Source organism: Sturnus vulgaris, chromosome 3, assembly GCF_052056855.1.
Source record: "Sturnus vulgaris isolate bStuVul1 chromosome 3, bStuVul1.hap1, whole genome shotgun sequence".
NCBI classification, from domain to species: domain Eukaryota; kingdom Metazoa; phylum Chordata; class Aves; order Passeriformes; family Sturnidae; genus Sturnus; species Sturnus vulgaris.
The window spans coordinates 59,777,386-59,799,468 of NC_142245.1; the positions used below are offsets into that span (position 1 = coordinate 59,777,386).

At 40.3% G+C, this 22,083-nt stretch overlaps 1 protein-coding gene across 1 annotated transcript in view; it reads left to right on the forward strand.

The window, feature by feature from the left end:
• Positions 1 to 22,083, forward strand: part of SGK1 (serum/glucocorticoid regulated kinase 1) — a 70,801-nt gene that overhangs the window by 29,211 nt on the left and 19,507 nt on the right. The window contains exon 3 of the mRNA XM_088161758.1: positions 17,026 to 17,101. Within this exon, the coding sequence (XP_088017884.1) occupies positions 17,026 to 17,101 (76 nt within the window). The remainder of the gene's footprint in view (positions 1 to 17,025; positions 17,102 to 22,083) is intronic.

Below are 22,083 nucleotides of genomic sequence, written 5' to 3' on the forward strand. Positions count from 1 at the left end.
TAATGATATAAATGTGTCACCAATGGGGTTTTGATGGAATTTGGAATTGAGTACCTTTGAATACTTACCTCCACCCATAAGTACAGGCTTATTTACCCACCAATAGGTCTCTGCGCTTCTGGAATTTGATTTTGTGTATATGCGAAGACCGAGGACTCAAACATTATTTTATTGCAGATCCTATAGCTTTAGCAAGATGAAAGCAATCACAGATTTCTCTGTTGCTCAGATTTCTCTGCAGCTGTGAGTATCAGCTGTGAAAGCAACACACGAGTGAGGTGGGAACAAGCTTTATTTCAGGGATTGAATATAAATGCAGTACGCAGTTACATGGGTTTGTAATGGATTGATATAGGGTTATTATGGATAATATTTATTTAGACAAGTCAAAAATGTTTAACACAAAGGCATTTTCAAATGGAAATGGCAAAGCATAGTTTGCAAATGCACAGGCTAGAATTATGTGTAATTTCAGTGAATGGGAAAGACTGAATAGCAGACAATTGCCTGTGGGGGGTTTTACAGTCCCAACTGACAAAGAGAATGTCTATATAGCACAGAGCATATAAATCAGCTCCATGGCTCAAAGAAATTATGTGATACATCAATCATCTGCTTTACAAATAGGCAGTGAGGCACTCAGTCATTTGTACATCCATCACAGGTCTGTTCAAGTGCCACAGACTTAGTAAATTAATTGGACAAGTCAATATCAAAATCTAAAAACATGTTCTCCTCCTTTTTGAATGGTGGTTCAACACTACTGAAGATAATTAAAATATTTCTTATTTTAACGAAACTGTCAAGTGTTTTCCCTGAGGACATCTGCAGCTGGAAAATGGTTTCTTATTCTTTCCATGGGGTTTCCATAATACCTGAACTGGAAATGACATCCTTTTTCTCTCTCTTTCTTAAATTATTTTTTCTTTTAATATGGTGTTTATCTAGCATCTTTTCAAGTCAGAGATTCAAATGATTTTGCTGACAGTCAAAGAGATGAGAGAAAAGTATTCTTTCCTGCATTGGTGGTAGTAATACAAAAATACACAGCAGAGTAGGTATGAGGAATCTGGGCCAAACACAGTACACCAAATTTCTGTTTAATTTTGTTCTGTCATGCAAGATAGATGAAGTTCATTCCTGATTATCAAGTGGTCAGCCACTTGAGGCCAAGAGATTTTCTTACTAGAATTGAAGAATGTTCTCCATTTCTTCAGAATCCAGCTTCTGGTAATTTTTAGTACCTGATATCAAAGGCGAAAGTGATCAAAACCAGTAAAAAAAACAGTTCGTTTGAGAAGAACTTTTTTTTTGAGAGTCAAATGCTGCACTAGATTCTTTTGGTTTGCAATGGTTCTATTTAGCAAGAACAACTCGAGTTGTTCTTCTCAACTAGAGTGTGATTTTAATCTATTTATTGCCCATCTTATAATGATTGCTCCAGCTCATTTTGAAGATAATTCCGTGCTTCATAGTAGATAAATAAAGGAGTCTGTTGCATTGTGTGACAAGGTCATAAAAATATTTTGACAGGCAATTGATACTCCTCTCTTAAAGAGTAACAGCACTACAGATAAACCAAACTCTTTCACATATGTGTTGTTAAGACCAAATACAGAGAGCTAAAGACTAAATCTACAAAATAGCTGAGTGCATCCCCTGGCCACTTCATATCCACCCCTCCCCACCAAGAGACATTGCACGGCCTGCCTAGACTCTGCTTTTGAATATTGGCAGGGCTGGTCTTGGAAGAAATTAATCTCTGACCCGAAACACGTTTCTTCCAGAAAACTTTGTTTCTTCCTCTGACTACTCTGTATGCCCTGGTGTGTCTGCCCCTAGAAGTCTCAGACCAAGGAGGACACTAGAACTGTCTTGGTCAGTGCTAGTCACACAGTGAACAATTTTGTTCTGGTCCTAGCATTGGAAATGTTGCATTTCTTTGCAGTTTATAAATAGGTTTCACTATTCTTCTGTCTAGAAGTTCTAGATAACCTCTTATGTACAATTTTCCTCTTTGCACAGAGGTTATAATTGGCTAAGAACTCCGTTGAAAAGTCAAGTATTCTGTAAATCTTATTGTAATGTTAGTTAATACAGTGGCTGCTGCTCATTTAAGGTAACTTAATGAATCCACACCCCAGGATTCCTCAGTGTGTCTTCTCCTAATACAGTGTGCTTGCTCTATGCCTAATTATAGAGTTTCCATTTTGTGAAATCTTTTCATCCTTCTGAATATTTAGCTCAGGATGTTCTAAAAGAGTTTCTGTAATGTACTCTCTAGATTTGACAGATGCATGATAAATCAACTTTTTTGACCATTTGCATTAATGGAAATATAATTATTTCCAAAGCAGCAGTGCAGCTGCAGAAAGACTTTGGCCTATACTGTATCACACAATATAAACATTTACCTTTAAAACAAAATGGAACTCTGCTCAGGCTCAAAACAATCACACTCTCTCAAAATTATTTTGGAGCCTTACTGGAAAAGACATTACTGTTTTTAACATCGCATGGTAGTTTTGCATAAATCAGAGAATTCATTTTAAAGGAAAAAAAAATCCTGAGACAGAGCTCAGGGGGATTGTGGGGTGGGTGTCATCTCATCTGATGTCTGTAAAATGCATATGAGTCTGGAAGGAGTCAGGCCCATGGGACTTCCACAGATTAGAAATGCCAGTTTAAAGGAATTTAAAATGAAGCCAAACCTTCTAATTAAGAAATCCTTAAGTGTGAGCTGTCATGTGAAACCATGTGGGATTTTGCTTTCCTGTGAAACCAAGAATTTTTTTGCAGATAAGTGGACTTACAGAGAGAAATAAAACCAAAACAACACACAAATGTGTTAATTCCAATAAACATTTGACAAGTGGTGTGGTAGCATCTGATAACATCTGCCTTCTGGAGCAGAATCTATTGCCTACAGTCACATGCTTAAATCTTGCACATACTTAAGTGCTTCAGAATAGTGCTAAGCAAGCAAATAGAAAAGACAAGAAGAGGTTAGATTTATTTCTCTGAGCCATGAAGAAGGATTAAGAATGGTCTTGAAGAGGATGTTGTAGGATCCACTCTTGTCCTTGAAAGATAAGACCCGCTGCTGAGAGGGGGTGCCTCGCACGTATTATTACTGAAAGTGTGAAGTGGAAATCTGATATAATTTAGATAACTGTCGAATCTGTTAGGTGGGGAAGACAAACACCTCTCTACTTCCAAAGCATCTTCTAACTACTGGTCGGTAACAAGCTGAAAATGGAGGATGCTGTGAATGCCTCCTTTTGCAGCTCTATCACTCTGTAAGAGCACACACAAAACCTTGTAGCTTGCTTGAATCCTGGGCAGCCTTCCTGAAACCCCTTATTTGGGTATTAAGGGGCTGTGGGATGAAGTGCACGCGGGAAGGAAAGCTACAGAGCCTGCCTGCTTCCTAAAGGTCTCATTCTTGAGTGGCTAAGTTTTGGCATTAGCTATTCAGCTTTATTTCAAGGAGACTCATGGAAGGCAGGAGAAACAGACCTGATTTCTATAGCTTGGAAAGACTGGTCAAAACTGGAGCATTTGTTGACAGGCTTGGTCTATTAGATAAAAAAAGGGTTTGATTCTCTTGAGCAGCTTTTCAAAAGCCACTCTGAAAAGGCAGGAGTTACATAGCTGATGCTAACATTTCTCCCTCGATTGTCAAAATATTGGCAGTTGTTACTCTTACTATGAAACATCTCAGAGGTACCTTCAGAGGTTTCTATACACCGAGAGTTACAGGTTATACCCTATAAGGTTGATATCTAAAGGCTAGCATTTATTAAGATGATGATGTTCGGTGTCTTACGCATTTTTATTTTTTTTAATCTAGCCTGCAGGAACTGAGGCGCGTTGAGACATAAAGATATTTTGGCTTAAAAAGCTGCCTTTTCATAAAAATTATTTCCTAAGCCCCAAGATACACTTATTGAAAGAAAAATATAGCTACATGCAAAGCCAAATGCATACAGAAATACAGCACAATCTTTTTTCCACATAATAAATGACAGCTACTGAGGGAATGGCGACAGATGAAAAGAACAAACTAGCTTTCTTTTCAAAGCATCAAAGGGAAACACATGGAACAATGAAACTGTTGAGTAAACTCTGTCAAGATAAATATCATATATCTGAAAAGTACCTTTAAAATCCGATTACTATAACTGGAAGAATTTCAGACATCTATGTATTTCAATCATCAGGGGTTTTTTGTCAGAATTGGAAGTCCAGGGTTTTTCTGTTTACTTTTGCTTTCATATGCATTACTGAAACGTTTCTAAGATTTTCAGTTCCAGCTGTCTCTAAGGGTGGCTTTTGTTTTTCAAATTCAGTATATCTGCTAACTATGCTTATTATATTCTTAACGTGTTAAAATAACATGCAATATTAATATTTGGATTGATTCTGAACATTGACACTGCCGAAGCTCCACCCTGATAAAGCACTGCTTAATACTTTTCGCACTCTGTAGTTTTGGGTCGACTCTGAAGATCAGGGTCTGGGAATTCATCCCTAGAAGACATCTTAAAAAGACTTTTATGCTCAGATAGCTCCTCCATCACAATGTGCCTCTTCTGGGGCCTGCATTATAGGCACAATTGGAAGACGAAACTCAACTGCAAATTCGTCATTTCCTGGGCTAGGTATCGCCACTGCCACGGTTTCAGTCCAAGGCTTTGTCCGCATTTGGTGGGGCATTTCACACCCAATTGAGAAGACAATCTAATCACAGATCTGGCTCCTCCTTGTCCTCTCAGGCTCGCCTGTGGTGACAATGTTTGCAATCTTTGGTCCCTTTGTCCTCTTACAGCCACGGAGTTGCTGCAGTAGTCTGTGAATCTGTGTTTTTACCACATTAGTACATGCTGAAATCTGTACTGAACCTGTGCTTGCCCCAGTGTATAACTGGAGTAACACAGGAAAAAGGCAATTTGGACAGTCTCCAAGCCTTGTATCACCACCATGGATGCCATTAGCAGCCTGATTCTTCCTTACATTTCATTCCAGCAATACTGAGAAGAGAGGAAATAAGAGCTGTAGGAATATTTGTGGATATATAAGCCAATACAACTTCCTTTATGAACAGTCAGCAGATCTTCAGAGGACGTTGTTCCTTTCAGTTTTGCAAAGAGTTTTATGTGGGGGGGGAAGATCTGATGCCTTCATAGAACATTTGTCAATATTATTTTTCTTTCAGTGAAACTGCTGCGTATGCTTAGTTTTGAATTTTCAGTGTTTTGGCACCAGTTCTGTGGTGAGGCTGATAGCAATAGACTTGCTCAATTCTGTTACAACCTTAAAATCTGTTTGGCTCTAATGTGATTGTTGCCAGTTTTGGGTGGGTTGGGATCATATGGTATCATTTCACTAAGAATGCTGCTTCAGTTTCTTTGAGGGAGAAGCATAGGGTCTTCTTGGACCAAAGGCACAATTCATAAGTCAATTAATCCTGCTGATGGTCTTAGTGATAAGGATGGACCACTGCTTATGCTACATCTGCTCCAAAGTTTTGTGAACAGCTGGAAAGGAAAAGACCTACATGATGAATAAATCTTTTGGAGGAATGGAAAAACTAAATCTCTGACTCTCTAACCACAAGTGGGAACTTTATTCAGAGAGATCTGTAGCTATGAACCAGCATTCCCACATCTGATTAAGTAACTGAATGCAAGCAAATACTTGTACTTTGAAAGCAGGAGCAACTGCTTTTCAGAGTTGAAATGATTGTTGAGACTTAGGTGTGTTAAATATTTTCCTGTTTAACAAATCCTATTTTTCTTGATGCTATGACTAGAGATAAAGTGAATTGAAAGACAAAGTATTAACACATCCAGAAGTCCTTTTTTGATGTTTTTATAATTTGAAATAAGCAGCGAAATATACCTGGTGTTTTCCTTACTCCTCAAAACTGTCTAGAGACAGTTCACAGCAGCAGAGGCTAAGGACCAACATACATACTCAGTGGACAGGCACACAGCTGGATGTTTTACGCTGAAATTTTGCCCAGCCCTTTTGTGCAAGATCAAGTCTTGTTAATGATGACAGCATCAAACTGTCAAATGTTCAGAACTAACACTCTTTACAAATGCAAAGCCAGACTGCAAGGACCATGCAGGCCCTATTCATTCCTTCCTTAGAACCCGTATTGTGGATTGCAAAATTTGGTTTAAATCTGATTTAAACCAGGTTTCAGCCAAACTGGATATTGCTGCATGGCTGACCAGTGTAAAAAACATCCATCCAGATAAGAATGATGTTCATATAGAATTTTATGGCTTAAGTCCCACAATTTATTTCTTGGGTAGAATGAAGTTCTAGAGCTTACTACACCAACACTACCCCAATGTCATGCCTTAATGCCAACATGTATGTTTATACTGACATACAAGTTGTACTATACCTAGGGTGGCTGACAGCAAAACCAGGGAGGGATAGGATGCTGGATACCTAAGCTGCCTTGACAGCCAGTCTCAGGGAAGTGTTGGAGAATGATCCCACTGTTGTTGACACTGAGGCCACGCAAAGGATGTCATAAACACTTTGGTGGCCACCATGCCATGACTGTCCCTGGTACTGGGAGCTTCCTCAGGTCAGAGCCATTCCTATGCAGGTGGGGGATACCTCTGTGACTGGCTCTGATGCAGTGGGCATGTGTTGCATGCCAAGCTTCATGAGTGACCCAGCCACTTTTGTCTCCTGTCAGGAAAGCCAGAAGAAACCCACTGATAAGAGCTAATCATACCCCTGACATAGCAGTAGCCTATTCATTTAAGTAATTTCAGTGTCTATACCTGTTTCTAAATGGTGAATAACAATCACTGCCTTCATTATCAGGCCAGCATCACTCCACCTCCACTACCTCTTGCAAAATAAGGGTGTAGAATAACATAGGCTTGTCATAGTTGCCTATGATCCCGTTTCAAGTTTTGCACTCACACACAGCATACAAAAGTGGCATTATTTAGACATCCATTTATATCCTCTATACAGCTTTGCTTCATTTCTTCCTCTGTGCATTCATGCAACAACCATAGCAACCATAAATGAACCTACGTGAAAAAGTAAAGATTTTGCTAATTTGCTTTCTATTCGTGTAGTTATTTGTAGCAGAGGTCTCACTCCTGAAGACAAAGTGAAATTTTTCATTGCTTTAAACAGAGAAGAAGATTAGTTCCTCACTATGTCACTGAGTTGTCAGAAATTAATGGAAATATGATTTCAAGTATAGCACAGGTAGACAATGACTCTCCAAAAACATTTTGCTTCTAACCAGCCTCATTTCCTTTTCATTTTCAGGTCAAATGATTCCCTAGCAGGGAATATGAAAGGGAGAATGATCAAGCACTTTAAAAAGAAAGGGTCAAACCTAAGTACAGTATACAATCTTTTCTTGTAATAAAATGCTCTTGACCTTGCTGTGACAATACTGACTGCAGTATTATGAAAATATCAACACTTCCCAGCCAGTAGGACATTGTTTCCATAGAGCATTTGGCTTCCTCAGGTTACGTACATCTCAGGCAATGGAAATGGAAGTCTTGATGCAGCAGGGCAGTTGGTGAGTGCTCCATGCACTTGCTGCTGGTGGGTCCAAGTACATTTCTGCTCCTCCTGCAGCCTCACCTTCTGCTCTTCAGTCAACAATATGTGCCCTTCTTCCTGTATGAATAAGTTCGTGTTCCAGACAAGATTAAAGGATGTGCCAGCCAGCTTCCTTGTACAGGGACAGAGATGACTGTAGAGAGCTCCCCACCACTGCCTGCATAGATACTGCAGGGGCTAGGGGCCATAAGAGGCCTTAGGCTATGGTGACATTTGGGGCTGGAACAGGAAACCTGGACACTACCAGGAAGACTTACAGGTCTCACAGAACCCCTCAGATAAATTGCTTCTGATTCTCTCAGCAGCTGTAAATCTCAGCTGACTCGGTGTTGACCCTGCACACATCAGAGCCATTATCCTTGACCTCCCCTCACCAGGCTGCCAAGACCTGGAGCGGTGCTACAACAGAGCTAATCATTCAGGAACAAATTTAGCCCTTTTCCTGAGTTCACCCCTGTTTCTGAGCAAATCCTACACATATATTTATGAAGTTTTGAGGGTTTATTAATCCTATTGCTGGGATTTCAGATCTACTGTCTCACTTAACTTAGTTCATTCAATACCTTTGTATCTGAATAGACGGCAGAACTATAAGCCTTGGAAAAAGGATCCCCAAGTGCTTGATGAGCATCAAGAAAATATGCAGAACAAAAGGGCTTCTCCACTGGTATAAACCCCACTGTATGTGTAAACTGATTGTCATACTTATGTAAGAATGTATTAGGGGATATCACTTCATCATGAAAATTAATTGGAGGATTGGAAAATAAAGCCTATTCAAGATTCTTTGAACTGAGATTTGAGTTTGAACGAATCTTCAAACTCTTTGTTATTTAGATTTTCCATCTGTAAAATTGTGATAATTATCCAATTAATCCTTAAGCTCAGTACTTCAAGATGCCACATACTATCAATTTTCCCTGGCTTATGGAAGGCACGCATCACTGCATGAGTGGTCACTGCTTTTATTTCTTCCCACATACCGAAAAATACAGAACAAAACAATATTGAAACTGGTTTTCTATACTAGTACCTAGGATAGAGTGAGGATATAGTCTAGAAGGTCTGCAAACTGCCTACACAATAAGCACATTTAGTATCTGAAGCACAATCTGGTCATATCTTCTCCCTGGCAATAGGTGCTATGTGACTGAACAGCCAGAGAACAATTATCACTGTAGGCAGATGTGATTGTTGCTGAGACATCTCACTTGGTCATCCATGTGAAAATGCTCCTTGCTCAGGTCAGAGGCAGTTCAGAGCAAGCTGGGAGCATGCAAGGTTCACCAATTATTTCTGAAGGTTTACAACTCAAGGCAGAGAATTAGTTCAGGCAATGTGAGAACCAACTCCAACATTAGCCCAAATCTTTAAGTAAACCTGAAATGAATTCAGTTAACATTCACTTTCCCGCATTACCTGTTTGTAAGTGAGAGAGGGATAATGTACAAGTGAATGACTTTGCTCTGGTTAGAGACAGCAAGGACCAGAAAATAGAGTCTTATGACACTTTCAGGCTGATTCCTGGAAAACAAGGAAGTATAATCTTGGAAGGTATCCACAGCTCTGAGGGACCCTGTGAACATTCAGGAGCTCTGCCCATTCTGATCAACATACCTTGTTCAATGTGAGTGTTGGGTCAGCTCTGCATACAGCTACCTTTTTACACCACTCTTTACTTGAAAGTCAAATTCCACACTCAAAATTATTTCAGCTCATTTTATAATTTTTATTATAGGGTATAATGCATTAGTGTCTTCGTGATAATTAAGTTTAGTCTTTAGTTTGACCTCCTTAAGTCTACATAAAAAGAGAAAATTGGCAATAAGTCCCATTTTTGGATAGTCTAGACATGATCTCTGTTTCTATTACACCTTGTCTTATTTTGGAAAATACAACCAATGTTAATTAAAGGTTGAGGTTTTTTTCTGAACTTGATTTAGGCTATAGGTACATGTTATTGTGAGTCAACTGGAAGAGCTCAAATTTATAGCTCTGTTTGCTACTTTGTAGGAACTGTGTGTGTTTTTCCTTTGTGTCAAATGCAAGATTGTTAAACCCTGGATGAGAAGGCCATAATGACTTCATCAAAAACAAATTTGAGAGGCAACTTGACCGTGGCCTACAAATATCTCCCTGGTGGAGCAGCTACTTGTAACACAAAGCTCTTCAAAGAAAAAGCATCTTGTGACTGGAAGATCAAGGAAAGTAATTGATAAGAAAAAATGTGGAAAAAAGGGTTGAACAAATAACTCATATAAGGAAGGGTGGATTTTACATCACTGGAAATCCTGAAGTCCAAACCAGGCATGGAATGCCAGAGGTGAGGGGGGTGAGGTAGCAATAAACCTGACAAGATTCCATAGCCTAATTATGCAGAATATGAGACGAGATCATTGTACCATGTACTTCTGACTCTACAGTTAGGCACCTGAATTTGCACTCCATTCAGCATTTTCTGGTCTCAAGATTCCTATCCAGTTCCATGGAACAAAACACAGATATGAATCTGAACCCAAATTCAATCTCCTTCAAAATCTGAGGCTAGAAACTTTGGATCTCATATCTTGGCTTTAAGGAATTTTTAAACTAAGAGAGAAAAATGTAGTTTTGAGAAAATATTTTATTCAGTGCTTTTATTTCCACCATCTGACATAAATAAAGATTTTAGCTGCTTTATAGTGATCAACCCAAATAACATTTATATGCATTGTTTGGACTAATGTAGTTTTACTGTAGACAAAGCACTGGTGAAATTTCATGTAAGGGTAGGTAAGAAAAGTGCTGATTTTCACTGCTGCTTGTCCCTTGACTTTGTTTTCTCAAGAGGAAGGATTCTTTCACTAACTGAGCAGGTGATGTAGCTACAGCATGCTGTACCTTCATAATGAATTGCTGTGTGATGCAGCTTTTGCATTGTTGCACTGCAGGTTTGCAGTTTCATTGTTCCCAGGACCCTGTCCTGTGAACCACAACACAGCCCTTCCTTCTGTTACATCAACCAGTCCCATTCAAACTGATCTGGTTCCCAACATCAGCAAATACAGCTCTGGTTTGCCTGTTGAAGGCAATGAATCACAAAATCTCTGATTCACAGAATGTTGTTCAGTTATGCCTCTGAGCTTGGCTTTAGGCCGGGATAAGGTCCTTGGTTCAAAAACACAGTTAACCCAGTGCCAAATTCAGTTAGCCCAGTGTGTCCTTCTCCAGAAAAATGCATCTTCTGTCCCCTGGCAATGGTCATGGAACATCTGGAAGAGGGCTGTTTTTGCAGGTTAGATGTGAGCTACTCCCAATAGCTTGGACTTGTACAGATTAGCTTCATGTTTTACAATATTTTATGCATCCACTAATGCTATTAGATCTTTGTGCTCTGCTTTAACTGAGTTTTCAGTCCACCAATAGTATCTGTTTCTCCTTTCTCTGATATTCTTAATTGAACATAACGTTGCCACAAATAATGTCTCTCACATTTTGACAACTGTCAAGGCAAAAACACAATATTTATTGAAATCAAAAGTTGAGTCTGAATAAAATATTGCTTTAATGAAATGAGGACAATTTTCCCAATAACTAACAGCAATGCTGAATGCTTTTTTGTTATTTAGCAAAGAAATTTATTTGAATAAATCAGTAACACAGTTGAAGAACATTATTGTTTTCAATCTTGGTTACTCTTCATGGAAGAACATCCTTCAGATCCCACTGGGGTATCTATATTGTGGCTGTCCTACAAAAGAAGAAAAAAAAATATTTTGCACAACTAGAAAATTCTCTTCCCCTGAGAGATAAATAAAGACCCCTCCTGCCTTTGCTGCTCTGTGTTTAGGGTAGTAATAGCCTGGGGGCTGTGCTGGCAGCTATGGGCACCTGCAGCTCGCCATTCCCAGGACTGGCACCCTTTGCAGAGACACTGCAAGATTGCATTGCTGTGTGGAGAAACACAGAGCTTGGAGAAACAGCATTGCAGCACATGAAATGGCCTTCTCTCAACTTTACAGCCCATATGGCCTTGTGACCCAGCACAATCAAACCCAGTCCAAGTCATCATTGGCTTTTTCCACCCATGGGAAGAACTTAGACTTCTCACATTTTGTAGAACAGCTATGTAAACCTCTGAATATTCTTTCATAAGCAGGTTGGGAGAACCTGTCAGTAAGAAGCTGCTGTAGCCATGTCCTGGTCTAGGCAACTTCAGATTCCAGACTCCCCTGGGGTTCTTGCTTTGGGCACCAGCACGGGGATGTCTGGTCTCTTCTCATTTCAGAAGGTGCAGATGACTGTGGTCACCAGCAGTGTGACAGCCCTTCCTGGGCACTAGGCCCAGTGGTGGTGGTCTTGGCAGATGTTTTGGACTTCCACTCAGATAACACCACTGAGACTTCAGCAGCACTGAAGCAGCCATGCCAAGAGAATCGTGGATGGCTCCCATTCATTTTAATGGATAACTAACTGTTATGACTGACTGCAGAAATTTTAGCCACCAGCTTTATGAATCTTTTAACTTTAGGTGAGCATTTCACAAACACAATCCACAGAGCTCACACACGCTTGGCCCTGTCACATTCTGATGTTGTCCTCATTGGAAGAGATTGTCTAAAGCAATGAAGATGTAAATCTGAGCACATTAACTGTCATAATGAATTCAGTGGCTTATTTGTATAATTCAGAACCTGAAGCAAAACCAGGATATTCATTGTCATCCCAGCAGCAAAAATATGCTGGTTTCTGAATCTGTGTCTTGCTGAATAAGGTAGATCCTCTACAGGACTCCAGAAAACAGCAGTAAAAGCAGACAGTTTAAAAAATGAGTATCATTTTGTATCTATGAGCAACATTTTTTCTTTCTAATACAAAGTGGCTGTGGTATTTAGTCCAGATAATATATTCTGCTTCCCCTGTTGATATTGATGTCCTTTCAAGTGAACAGAATATGCAGCCAATAATGAGCTCTTGCTGCTAAGATGTTCAGCAATGAAATAATTAACAATGTCAATGTGTGAATTAGGCTTCAGAGTTGAAATTGCCTTTGCAAACCACATTTCTCTGGCTCTTGGTTCAGCAGAGCAGGTGAGGACTGCCTGAAAGTTAAACAGCAGCTACTCCTCTACAAGCACATGCATTAGAGTCGCAGGTCACTTCTAGACCAGAAGTGCTACCTGCCTTGCTAACATTGTTATTCAAAGAGTAACATGTCTTCTTTAAACCGTCTTCTTTCTCCCTTCTTTGATTTTCTCCACCCCTGGCACTTTGCTGTGTGCAGTGAAGAAATATAGACCCCACACCATAGCAAAGGGGGAAGCAATTTCCCAAGGTCTCATCTCCTTTGGAGCTCCCACAATCACAAAATCATAGGATGGTTTGGGCTGGAAGGGATCTTAAAAGACCATTTAGTTCCAACTCCCCTGACATGGGCAGGGACACTTTCCAGTAAACCAGGTTGCTTGGGGCCCCAGCCAAACTGGTCTTGAACTCTTCCAGTGATGGGGCATCCACAATCTGTTCTTATGTCTCAACACCCTCACAGTAAAGAATTTCTTGATAATATCCAATCTAATCCTACTCTTTCAGTTTAAAGCCATTCCCCCTTGTCCTGTTACTACCTGCCCTTGCAAAAAAGTCCCTCTCCAGCCTTCCTCTTGGGCCTTTTATGTACTGAAAGCTGCTAAAATGTTTCCTCAGAGCTTTATCTTCTCCAGACTGAACAACCCAACTATGTCTATCCACAGGGACGCTTGTATGGATGTCTGGGTGCCCTCAACCTTTCCCATACTGGCTGCCATGAGAAAGATGAGCTTTTTCAGAGTATCTCATGAAGTATTCGAACTTCAACAGCCTTTCCCATTCCTTTTCCTACACCAAGAACGGGTAGCCAGTCTGCCTAACTTATCTCTTTCCTAGTTTTTATTTTAGGAATGGTTTCCAGGCTGAGGACATACCAAGAGGCATTATAGCTGAAGAGAACTGTGTGCTTAAGTCAAAAGGAGCAGAGAAGGAAGTGATGCAGTTACAATTTTATTAGGCATTTATAAAGATTGACCTCCTTTTACTTCCTAAAACAAGAAAAAGCAGGATCATGCAATTAATGGCATGTTTGCCCAAAATATACAAAGCACTGAAATTTAGCCAAAATCAGTACTTCAAGTTAAGCATTGCTTGCACTGACATATGAACTTCTGACTTCTAGTTCCCTTTATCTTCTTCCAATGACACTGAGATTGAAGAAAACTCAAAACATAGTCTAGTGCTGTTCAACTCTGCTTCAGAGAAAGAGCCTCCAACATGGTTTACCTCTTGCAAACCGAAGGATGAAGTTTTCCACAGCTGATTGCTAGGGCAAGGCTTAGTGGGAGCAGTCCCTCTCACCTGGGCAGTTGGTCTTTCAGGGTGACATTGTTGGATTACAAGAAATGTGGGAAGGGAGAAGTTGTGCTTTGTGGTATGAAAAACTTGCTGGTTTATATACTGTATTGTATGGATATTGTTTTAAAATATTTGACCTGCTGAGGTCTTATCTGCTGTAGTTTATGTGTACTCAGCACAAAGACCTGGCCACTCACATTAAATTACTTGTCTCCTTTTCTTTCACTGAACTTTAGGCTTGAGCAATGTCAGCTAGGAAACAGACTTAGTCCAGCATTTTACAAGCACCATGGTAAGCATTTCACTGCCACAAATGAAAAGAAAAACTTCTTCAGTGGAACTGTTATAGAATTGAACTACTGAATTGGTAGTGTGTGAACATAACCTAGGAAAACATACAAAAGAAACACTGCATACAATAACAAATGGCTCTTCTCAAGAAAGCCACAGATTTTAAGAACCTCCACTGAGATGGAAGCATAGACATAAAATTGGAAGGTGTGATTGAAGTGCCACTGTACATAAAGATAATTGTGAGGAAACTAAAGGAGAAAAAAGTAAATTAACAACATTATTGAAATGAATGCATTTGTTAGCAATATCATACACAATTAAAGTGGGCACACTAAAGGAGTTCCACAAGCTATTTCAAATTAGGTTTCCTACCCATTTGTGTCACTTCTGTACCTGGTCTTCTCTGTGTTTCACAAGATTTAATGCTTTTACCTTCCATCCCTGCCAGAGAATACAGAAATGTTGCTGGCTCTGGCTCTGGCCCTGCAGACTGGCACACTCTGGAGACCAGTCAGGTTGTTGTCAGCTCTGTGACTTCCTGGCCCATGATGAGACACACAAGGGTGATGCTGCTGCAGTGTCAGTGTTTGCTGTGAGCCCTCCTTCTGTCAGCGGGAACAAATTGTGCCTTCACTCACTCCCACCCAGAGCTGCTCCTGGTTGATGGATACAATGGTGATTCAGGGCCCTTAATAAAAGCCTCAATTGCCTTTTTTTGCTCATGCAGGACACTCTATGTGCCTGAGGTGAGGGAGAGATGTGTGTGATCCTCCAGTGGGTCATTGTTTTTAGTGCACTGCTCCCCTTTTGCTCTGTTCCTCTTCAGTACCTGTTTAGCATGAGTTTGCTTTCATGGGAGACTTTCCATGTGCCCATCTGTACAACTTTCCAAACTTTTACTTTTGCAGACTTTGACAGTGATGCCTCTCGTCTCATGGCAGGGTAGCCAAGTGTTTCCACTTTTACTGGACTCTATTAAGTAACAGAGTTCAGGGTTTGCAGCTTTCAGCATCCAAAGTCTGAACTGTATTGCTCATGGACATTGTGGACACAACACTTCTATCTTTGACACAGTGGCTCTACCCATATGTACTGTTTTGTACATACATAAAGATGTGCTTTTCTGTAAGGGCAGATCCAGGTCTAGAGTTTGCTTTTTCTTAAATGCTTTTCTCTGTGTTTTCTGAGCTTGTGTTTTTCTGGGCATCATGACACTTCTGCCCAGAATGCATCAAACTAAGCACTTTCTCTTCTTCTCTCCCTTCCTCCTGCACCTACTTTCTATTCTTGTGCTGCTTCTTTCCCACAGTCCCTCTGGCTCTTTAATCAAGAACAGTATACAGTAGCCAGAACAGTGGCTGTCCTGAATGCCTATTTCTACTATTCATCATGTGCTTGTATGAATAACGATGACCAGAAATATGCAATCAGAAGAGTGAGCCACCTTTTCAATGTTTTGCAATCCTGTGCATCCTCCAGACAGCTTCACGCCTGTTTAGAGTGTATGCAATGGGAGGAAGTGCCATTTGAGTCAGGACTCTTTTGAATGAAGGTATTTTTAAAACAAGCAACACAAAGAACAGCACAATTCAAAACTCTACATAAGCAACCCACCAGAGCTCCAGAGCCACACTGACAAACTCCTCAATCTGTCAGGACTGCCTTTTTTTTTTTTTTTTTTTTTTTGAGAAAAGTGCATTTTTATGAAGAAATCTATAAATCTATAAATCTATAAATCTATAAATATATAAATATATAAATATATAAATATATAAATATATAAATTTTGATGCCAGCAAGAAAACTTCTCCTGTCTTTGGACATCAGAACTCTTTACCAAAAGCTAAAATTCCAGTGGGAATTCTTTATCTTGTTTTTCTGCAGCACCTTATTTGCTGTTTGACTACTGTTTCCTATGCTAAAGCTGGATGCAGCATTTCAGTAGGATGGAGAGCCTGGGAAGTACTTTGGGACAGATAGGGTTAGCAATGATGTAATCCTGCTGGCTGGCTTCACCCTCACACTGAGGTTATCACCCAGAAGCAGCATCACTGAGGTTAGAGTTTTTATCAAAGTGGTGACAGAGGACAGTCACACTCCTAGTTCTCAAAATTCTTGCACAGGTCTTATTGAAACCTCATGTGTGAGCAAGAGAGGTCTAGAGGGCAAGAAGTTAGAGGCACTGCAAGAGCAGGGATGAGGATGAAGTGTTAATCAGGAAGGGGAACATGCATCTGCAGTTCCCACATTGGTGATATTCCAAGGATATGTGAAGGGATTGCACCTGTGCATTCCCTACACCAAATTCCACCCCTGTTAAGGTTGTCTCTGCTATGAAAGAAATTGGGCAAAGTAGCTCTCTGCAAACAGTTCCATGCCAGGAGACAGACCCTCCGGGACCCTGCCCACCATTCCCTTTCCCTTCCCCTACCTCTGCAGAGGCAAGGCAGGAGAATGGGGCTGGACCATCTGGTCTGCAATGTAAGATCAACACACACACTTTGAATGGAAAAATGCAATTCAAAATACAGCGACTCACAGGGCCCTTTTCTTTTCTGCAAGATCACAGTACCTCACACTTCATAAGTTTACTCCTGATATAGAAACAGCTGAAGAGGGGCCTTGCACTGTTGCCTGAAATACACACTTTAGATGGCAAATAATTTTGGTCTTAAGTGTTGTAAAGCAAAACCCACCTCAATAGGAAGCTCTCATGACCTGATGTATTCCCTCTGTGTTTTCCAGATGAAGGAGCCCCAGAGCAAAGGAGATTCGCTGCCCAAGGCAGAGCCCAGGACCCTTTGGGGTGGTGAGGACACAGGTACGGGAGGTGCTGTGGGGTGGGCAGCGGGCTGAGCGGGCAGCGCGCTCTGCTTCAGATGCGCCTTTATTCTAGGCTGAAGTGCTTTGTCTCCAAGCCAAGCTTAATTGAAGGATGTTTTTCATGTCAAAATGAGACACAGGCTCTCGCCCACTGAGTGTTTGCTGGGTGAAAACAACAACCTCACTTGCGTGCACGGCTGCAGAGCACAGTGTGCAGCACAAAGGCTCCAGAGGAATTATGCCATGACATAATGAGGAAAACCAACAGAATTCTAGCTGATCTGTTTAATAAGCTGTCAGACACGTTTTGGCATTGACCCGTGGTGTGAGCAGAGCTCTCGTTAGCTACAGCAAGAGTCCTTTGAATGCATCTGAGGGCAAAAGTAGCCACTCAGTGACCCCTGGTCTGTGTGCAGGAGAACTGAGCTGTGCACAAAGAAAAGTGTCAGTAGTTCTGGCATAGATAGAATAAATTGAGTGTGTCGAGCTCATATGCGTTCTTCTTACACTGTCTCCTTTCTATCTTGGAGTTCTTGTTTTTGGAGGGATGTGGATTTTTTTTCTGTGTTTTGTTTGTCTTTGTTTCTCTTTGCCTAATCATAAGCTTGGATATTATTTACAAGTCGAAATTATACCAGATTAACTTGGATTGTTGGTGCTGTGGTTGGATGACATGTCAGAACTGCATTTAAGCCAAGAAAAAAAATACCCCTAAAAATGCTGTGACTACACAGTGCAAATGTCCCAGTAAACATAAACTGCTCCTAACATGACAGTAGATGTCTGATCCTGAGGCAGATTTCACTTGGATGTTTGGTGGATTTTCTTCCTGCTTCCTTTGCCATTTTTGCAACTGTCCCCCTGGGAAAAATCCCAGAAGCCTCTGTCCCCATTAAGAGGAAATCTTTCACTTCCTTGCTTTGATTCTGAATGCTTAATGCTCTTGGTTAATTCCCCTGACCTATAACCAGTCTTGGCTTCTATGCATAGACATTAAATCCTGATCTAGATGATAAACTTTTATGAAACAAGTTTAGAAATACATTTAATAAGCTAAACACGCTCACTCAGTCATGAGATCTCACAGTAGTGTGTGAATGTTGCAAATTACACTGATTCTTAAGCAGTGATAACTCTAGCTATAATAATTAAAAAAAAAAATAGGAGTCCACAGAGGGAAGCTGATTTAACTAATTTGAGTGGTGTTTTCTCCTGCCTGAAGTGCATTAGGCCAGTGATTACCCCACTACGAGCTGCATGTGCAGTGGGAGGATTTTTCATGTCCTTTTGCTCACTCTTGCTCTCTCTTCACTACCAAGTTATTGTCTTCTCAGTTAAGTCCACAGCTGGCTATATGTGAAACCACATCTGGGGAATGACCCAGTTAAAAATACAGTATTTAAGCACCACTTCTTGGCAGTGGTGATGACATGGGGATGCTGGCTGTTCTTTTTCTTACACACATTAATTGGGTATCCAGGCTAATTTCAGTTAAAGCAGAAAAAGTGCTCACAGCTTACTAATCTGGGATCTTGTCCCACAGTAGTTGAAGTTTAAGGGCTCTTCTGCCAGGACACAACTGCCAATTGTAAAGATTGCAATTTCATGCCCATGGCATTTCTCAATTTAATGAAACATCAGCTCTTTTTCTACTTTCCCCTCATCTTTTCCAATAAAGCCCTATTTCCTGACACAAAAGCTAGCACAATTAAAAATGTGATGAAAGTGCTCTAAAGACACAGCTTGAAATTTTGCTTTGCAACTTAGAGAAGAGAATTATTTTACATTAGATTTTTCTTTTAATGCATTAATTTATACACTACAACATGGTAACAGATCAAAGGTCTAATAAAGCTTAATTGCAGTTAATATACCTGTCTCTCTATGTGTCATACTGAACTTGCACTATAAAAGAAATGTAACAGTCTGGATTGAAGACATGGGAAGTCCTACCAGATTTACCTGCAGGACAACCTTGAGCTTCAGCTACTGATGTCAGGTAGGAAACAGAACTCCATGGTCACTCAGATGCTGCAATATGGAGGATCTGTGATGACTTCACGTTCTAGGTTTTTTTGTGAAAAATTGTGCTTCCAGTACTTGTAGCTCTGAAGAATTTTTCTCAAATAAAAACCAAAACCATCATTTCCCCTGACTTCAGACCTCTGCAAAGGTGGTGGTGCTGTCACAGTTGTCACTGGTTTTTGTGACAAAGAACAGGCATTGTTCTTCTGACTTACAGGAGAACTGGCTGAGGAGGGGAAGATTCAGTCCCTATCTGTGTCCTTTGTTCTCCCTTGACTATGAAGGAAAGCTGGATAGGCTGGGTTTAACTTATTCTTGGAGATATTCAGTAGTGGGGAATCCTCAATGTCCATTTTCTTGGACAGCCCATACAGATATAGCACAGAACTAAGTATTTGTGGGGTTTAACACTTCATTTGTTTTCAATTTGCATCTTTTCCTGTTGATTTATAAATCTGACACCTGACCTATAATACCATATGGTGAAGGAGGTCAGCACCAAGTTGGCCAAACCAGAGCCCTGGATGATTTCTTCCAGAGTGTGGCATTAGGTGAGGTTTCCAGAAGATCTGCTACATTGCTGCAGCTATGGGGGATGAAAGCAAGGAAAGGCAAGAGGATGAAACAGACATCACTGGAGAAAACAGCAGGGCAATGAGGAGGTACCATATCCAGGTCTGGCCTTTTCTCTTGCCCTAACATTTCCTTCACAGTATCCCTTCCAGACAATGTCCAAACTGTGACTCTAGTATGTTTGAGGTACTGTATCCCCAGCAGGGATCCACATTTTGGCAAGACCTCCAGGCCTTGTAGGACAGTTGTTTGAAAAGCAGTACAGGGGCCATCATCTACAAGCTTTTTCTGTGTTATGGACACAGCTAAGCAATAAATCACACAAATGCATGGGTTATTGCAAGATTAATAGGGTAGAGACCTAGAAAAATGTGGCACAGAACAGAAGCCGAGTATCAGGGGTCTCCTGGTTGTTCATTTCTATTGATTGGCTCCTGCCCAAGGAGAACTATTGCTTTGAATTTTACAGACATTGAAATAAGCTAATTAAAAAGGTCATATTGAATGAAGATACCACTGGAAAAGTTGCTATAATTTTCTGTAATTTTTTAAAATCTTGCTTATAAAAATGACCTTCGCAGTGGGCGTGTGCTTATGTTGCTTCCTTACAAGGAAAAAAATACAAATCTTTTTTTTAGTAATGATAACCCAAGGTTTCTCTGTGTAATATATTTTTTAAAATACATTTTGCAAGAGAAATCTGTGTGACAGCACTTCACCTCAAAGGGTGAGGTTTGTCCAGGAAAGGGGAACCCTAACCAAGGCAGAATATAATGTAGCAGCATGCTGGAATCCACCAGCCCTTACCTCTACACAGCACAAACGGACCCAGTAACAGAACAGCCTGACTGAGGAGACTTTTAATCCTTTTCATACCAATGCAAATGCTCTGAGGTAAACGCGTTTCAGAAGAGAGAAGGGCTAACTAAGGCTTGCTAAGCACTAGCCCCTGATTTGTTTTCAGGGCCCTAGGCAGAGAGCAGCTGTCCCCAGACAATTGCCTCAGGAAAGGGCTGAAAGCCTCTTCAAGGACACATTTTGCTTCTTCAGCTCCTGCACAGGAGATGAGAGACTTCTGTTCGTGTGGAGAAGAAACTATGCTTTAAAATTTTCCATGTAAACTTTTCCATGTAGCAATGACTGATGTCTAAGGCTGTTGGAAAACCTCAGAAATCTTCCTGCTTCTCAGGAATCCGTGGACTAAGGGGTGTGATCTCAGTCACTGGCATAGATTAATTTAAAATTGTGTGAACCATCACAATGATCCTTGATACACTCTGTAGTCTCAAGCAGATACTTATATATGCCTTGTCACTGTACTTCTCAGAAGCAGATTTGTAAATCTGTTCAGTGGTGAGGGAAATGAATTAAAAACCTTTTATTATAATCAGAATTTAATATGATCTAGCAAAATTGCTTAGTTTACCTGAGATATGCTATAATTTTCATTGCATCATTCAAACAGTATTGTCTTGAAATAATTATTGAAGAAGATAAGACCTTGTCTGTGTAAAACACAGCAGCATAAACTCGTTTACTGCAAATTAAAACAGACAAAAAATTGCTTTTAATATGGTTTTAATATGGCTTTTAAAATTTCTTTTAATATGGCTGGACAAAAAAATAAAATTGCAAATATGTTAAAATAAAATGCAAGACTGTGGCTTACAACCCATCCTAAACGAAGTATTTACAGCATTCCAGTAAAAATAAGTGAATTTATTCATACCAAGGAATTAGAAACTTTAAAAGAAACACCTCTCCATAAAAAGCTTTGGATGTCTGTAGACAGCCCCAGGGAAAAAAAAATAATTGGACAAAGATTTCATTAGAATAACTCAGAAAAAAGACAAAAATATTGAAACAACAAATAAAGAACGTTCATTCTGGAAGCACACGTATACATCACTACATGGATGTGAATCATCCCACTAAAAAAGGTTACTTGTCTACCTAAAAATAAAAACCAGTGTCTGCACTGGTATGCATTCTAATACAGAGTGACCTACCATGGTCTGGGCTATATAGGCACCCTTTAAGCTGAAGACCAGCCTGGCTGGGGGACAGAGATATTTCTCCATGCATGCAAACTTTTTCCTCCTAGGTCTGTTAGTACATAAAAGACGTATCAGAATTCCAACACAGTTTTAACAACACAAAGTACAGGTTCTGCTCTGCTGGGCATGTTTCCTGGGCTCTCAGCATTGTGCTCTGCCTGCACACCTGCCAGCACTTGCTCAATGGAGTTTTGAAAGGGAGAAAAAATTGAAGGCACACTATCTGCATGAGATGCGTTCCATTTAAAGCAAGAGTTAGAGGTATTCTGCTTATTACCAGAATTATCTTAGCTGTTCTAGTTGTTTATATGATCCTCCACTCAAA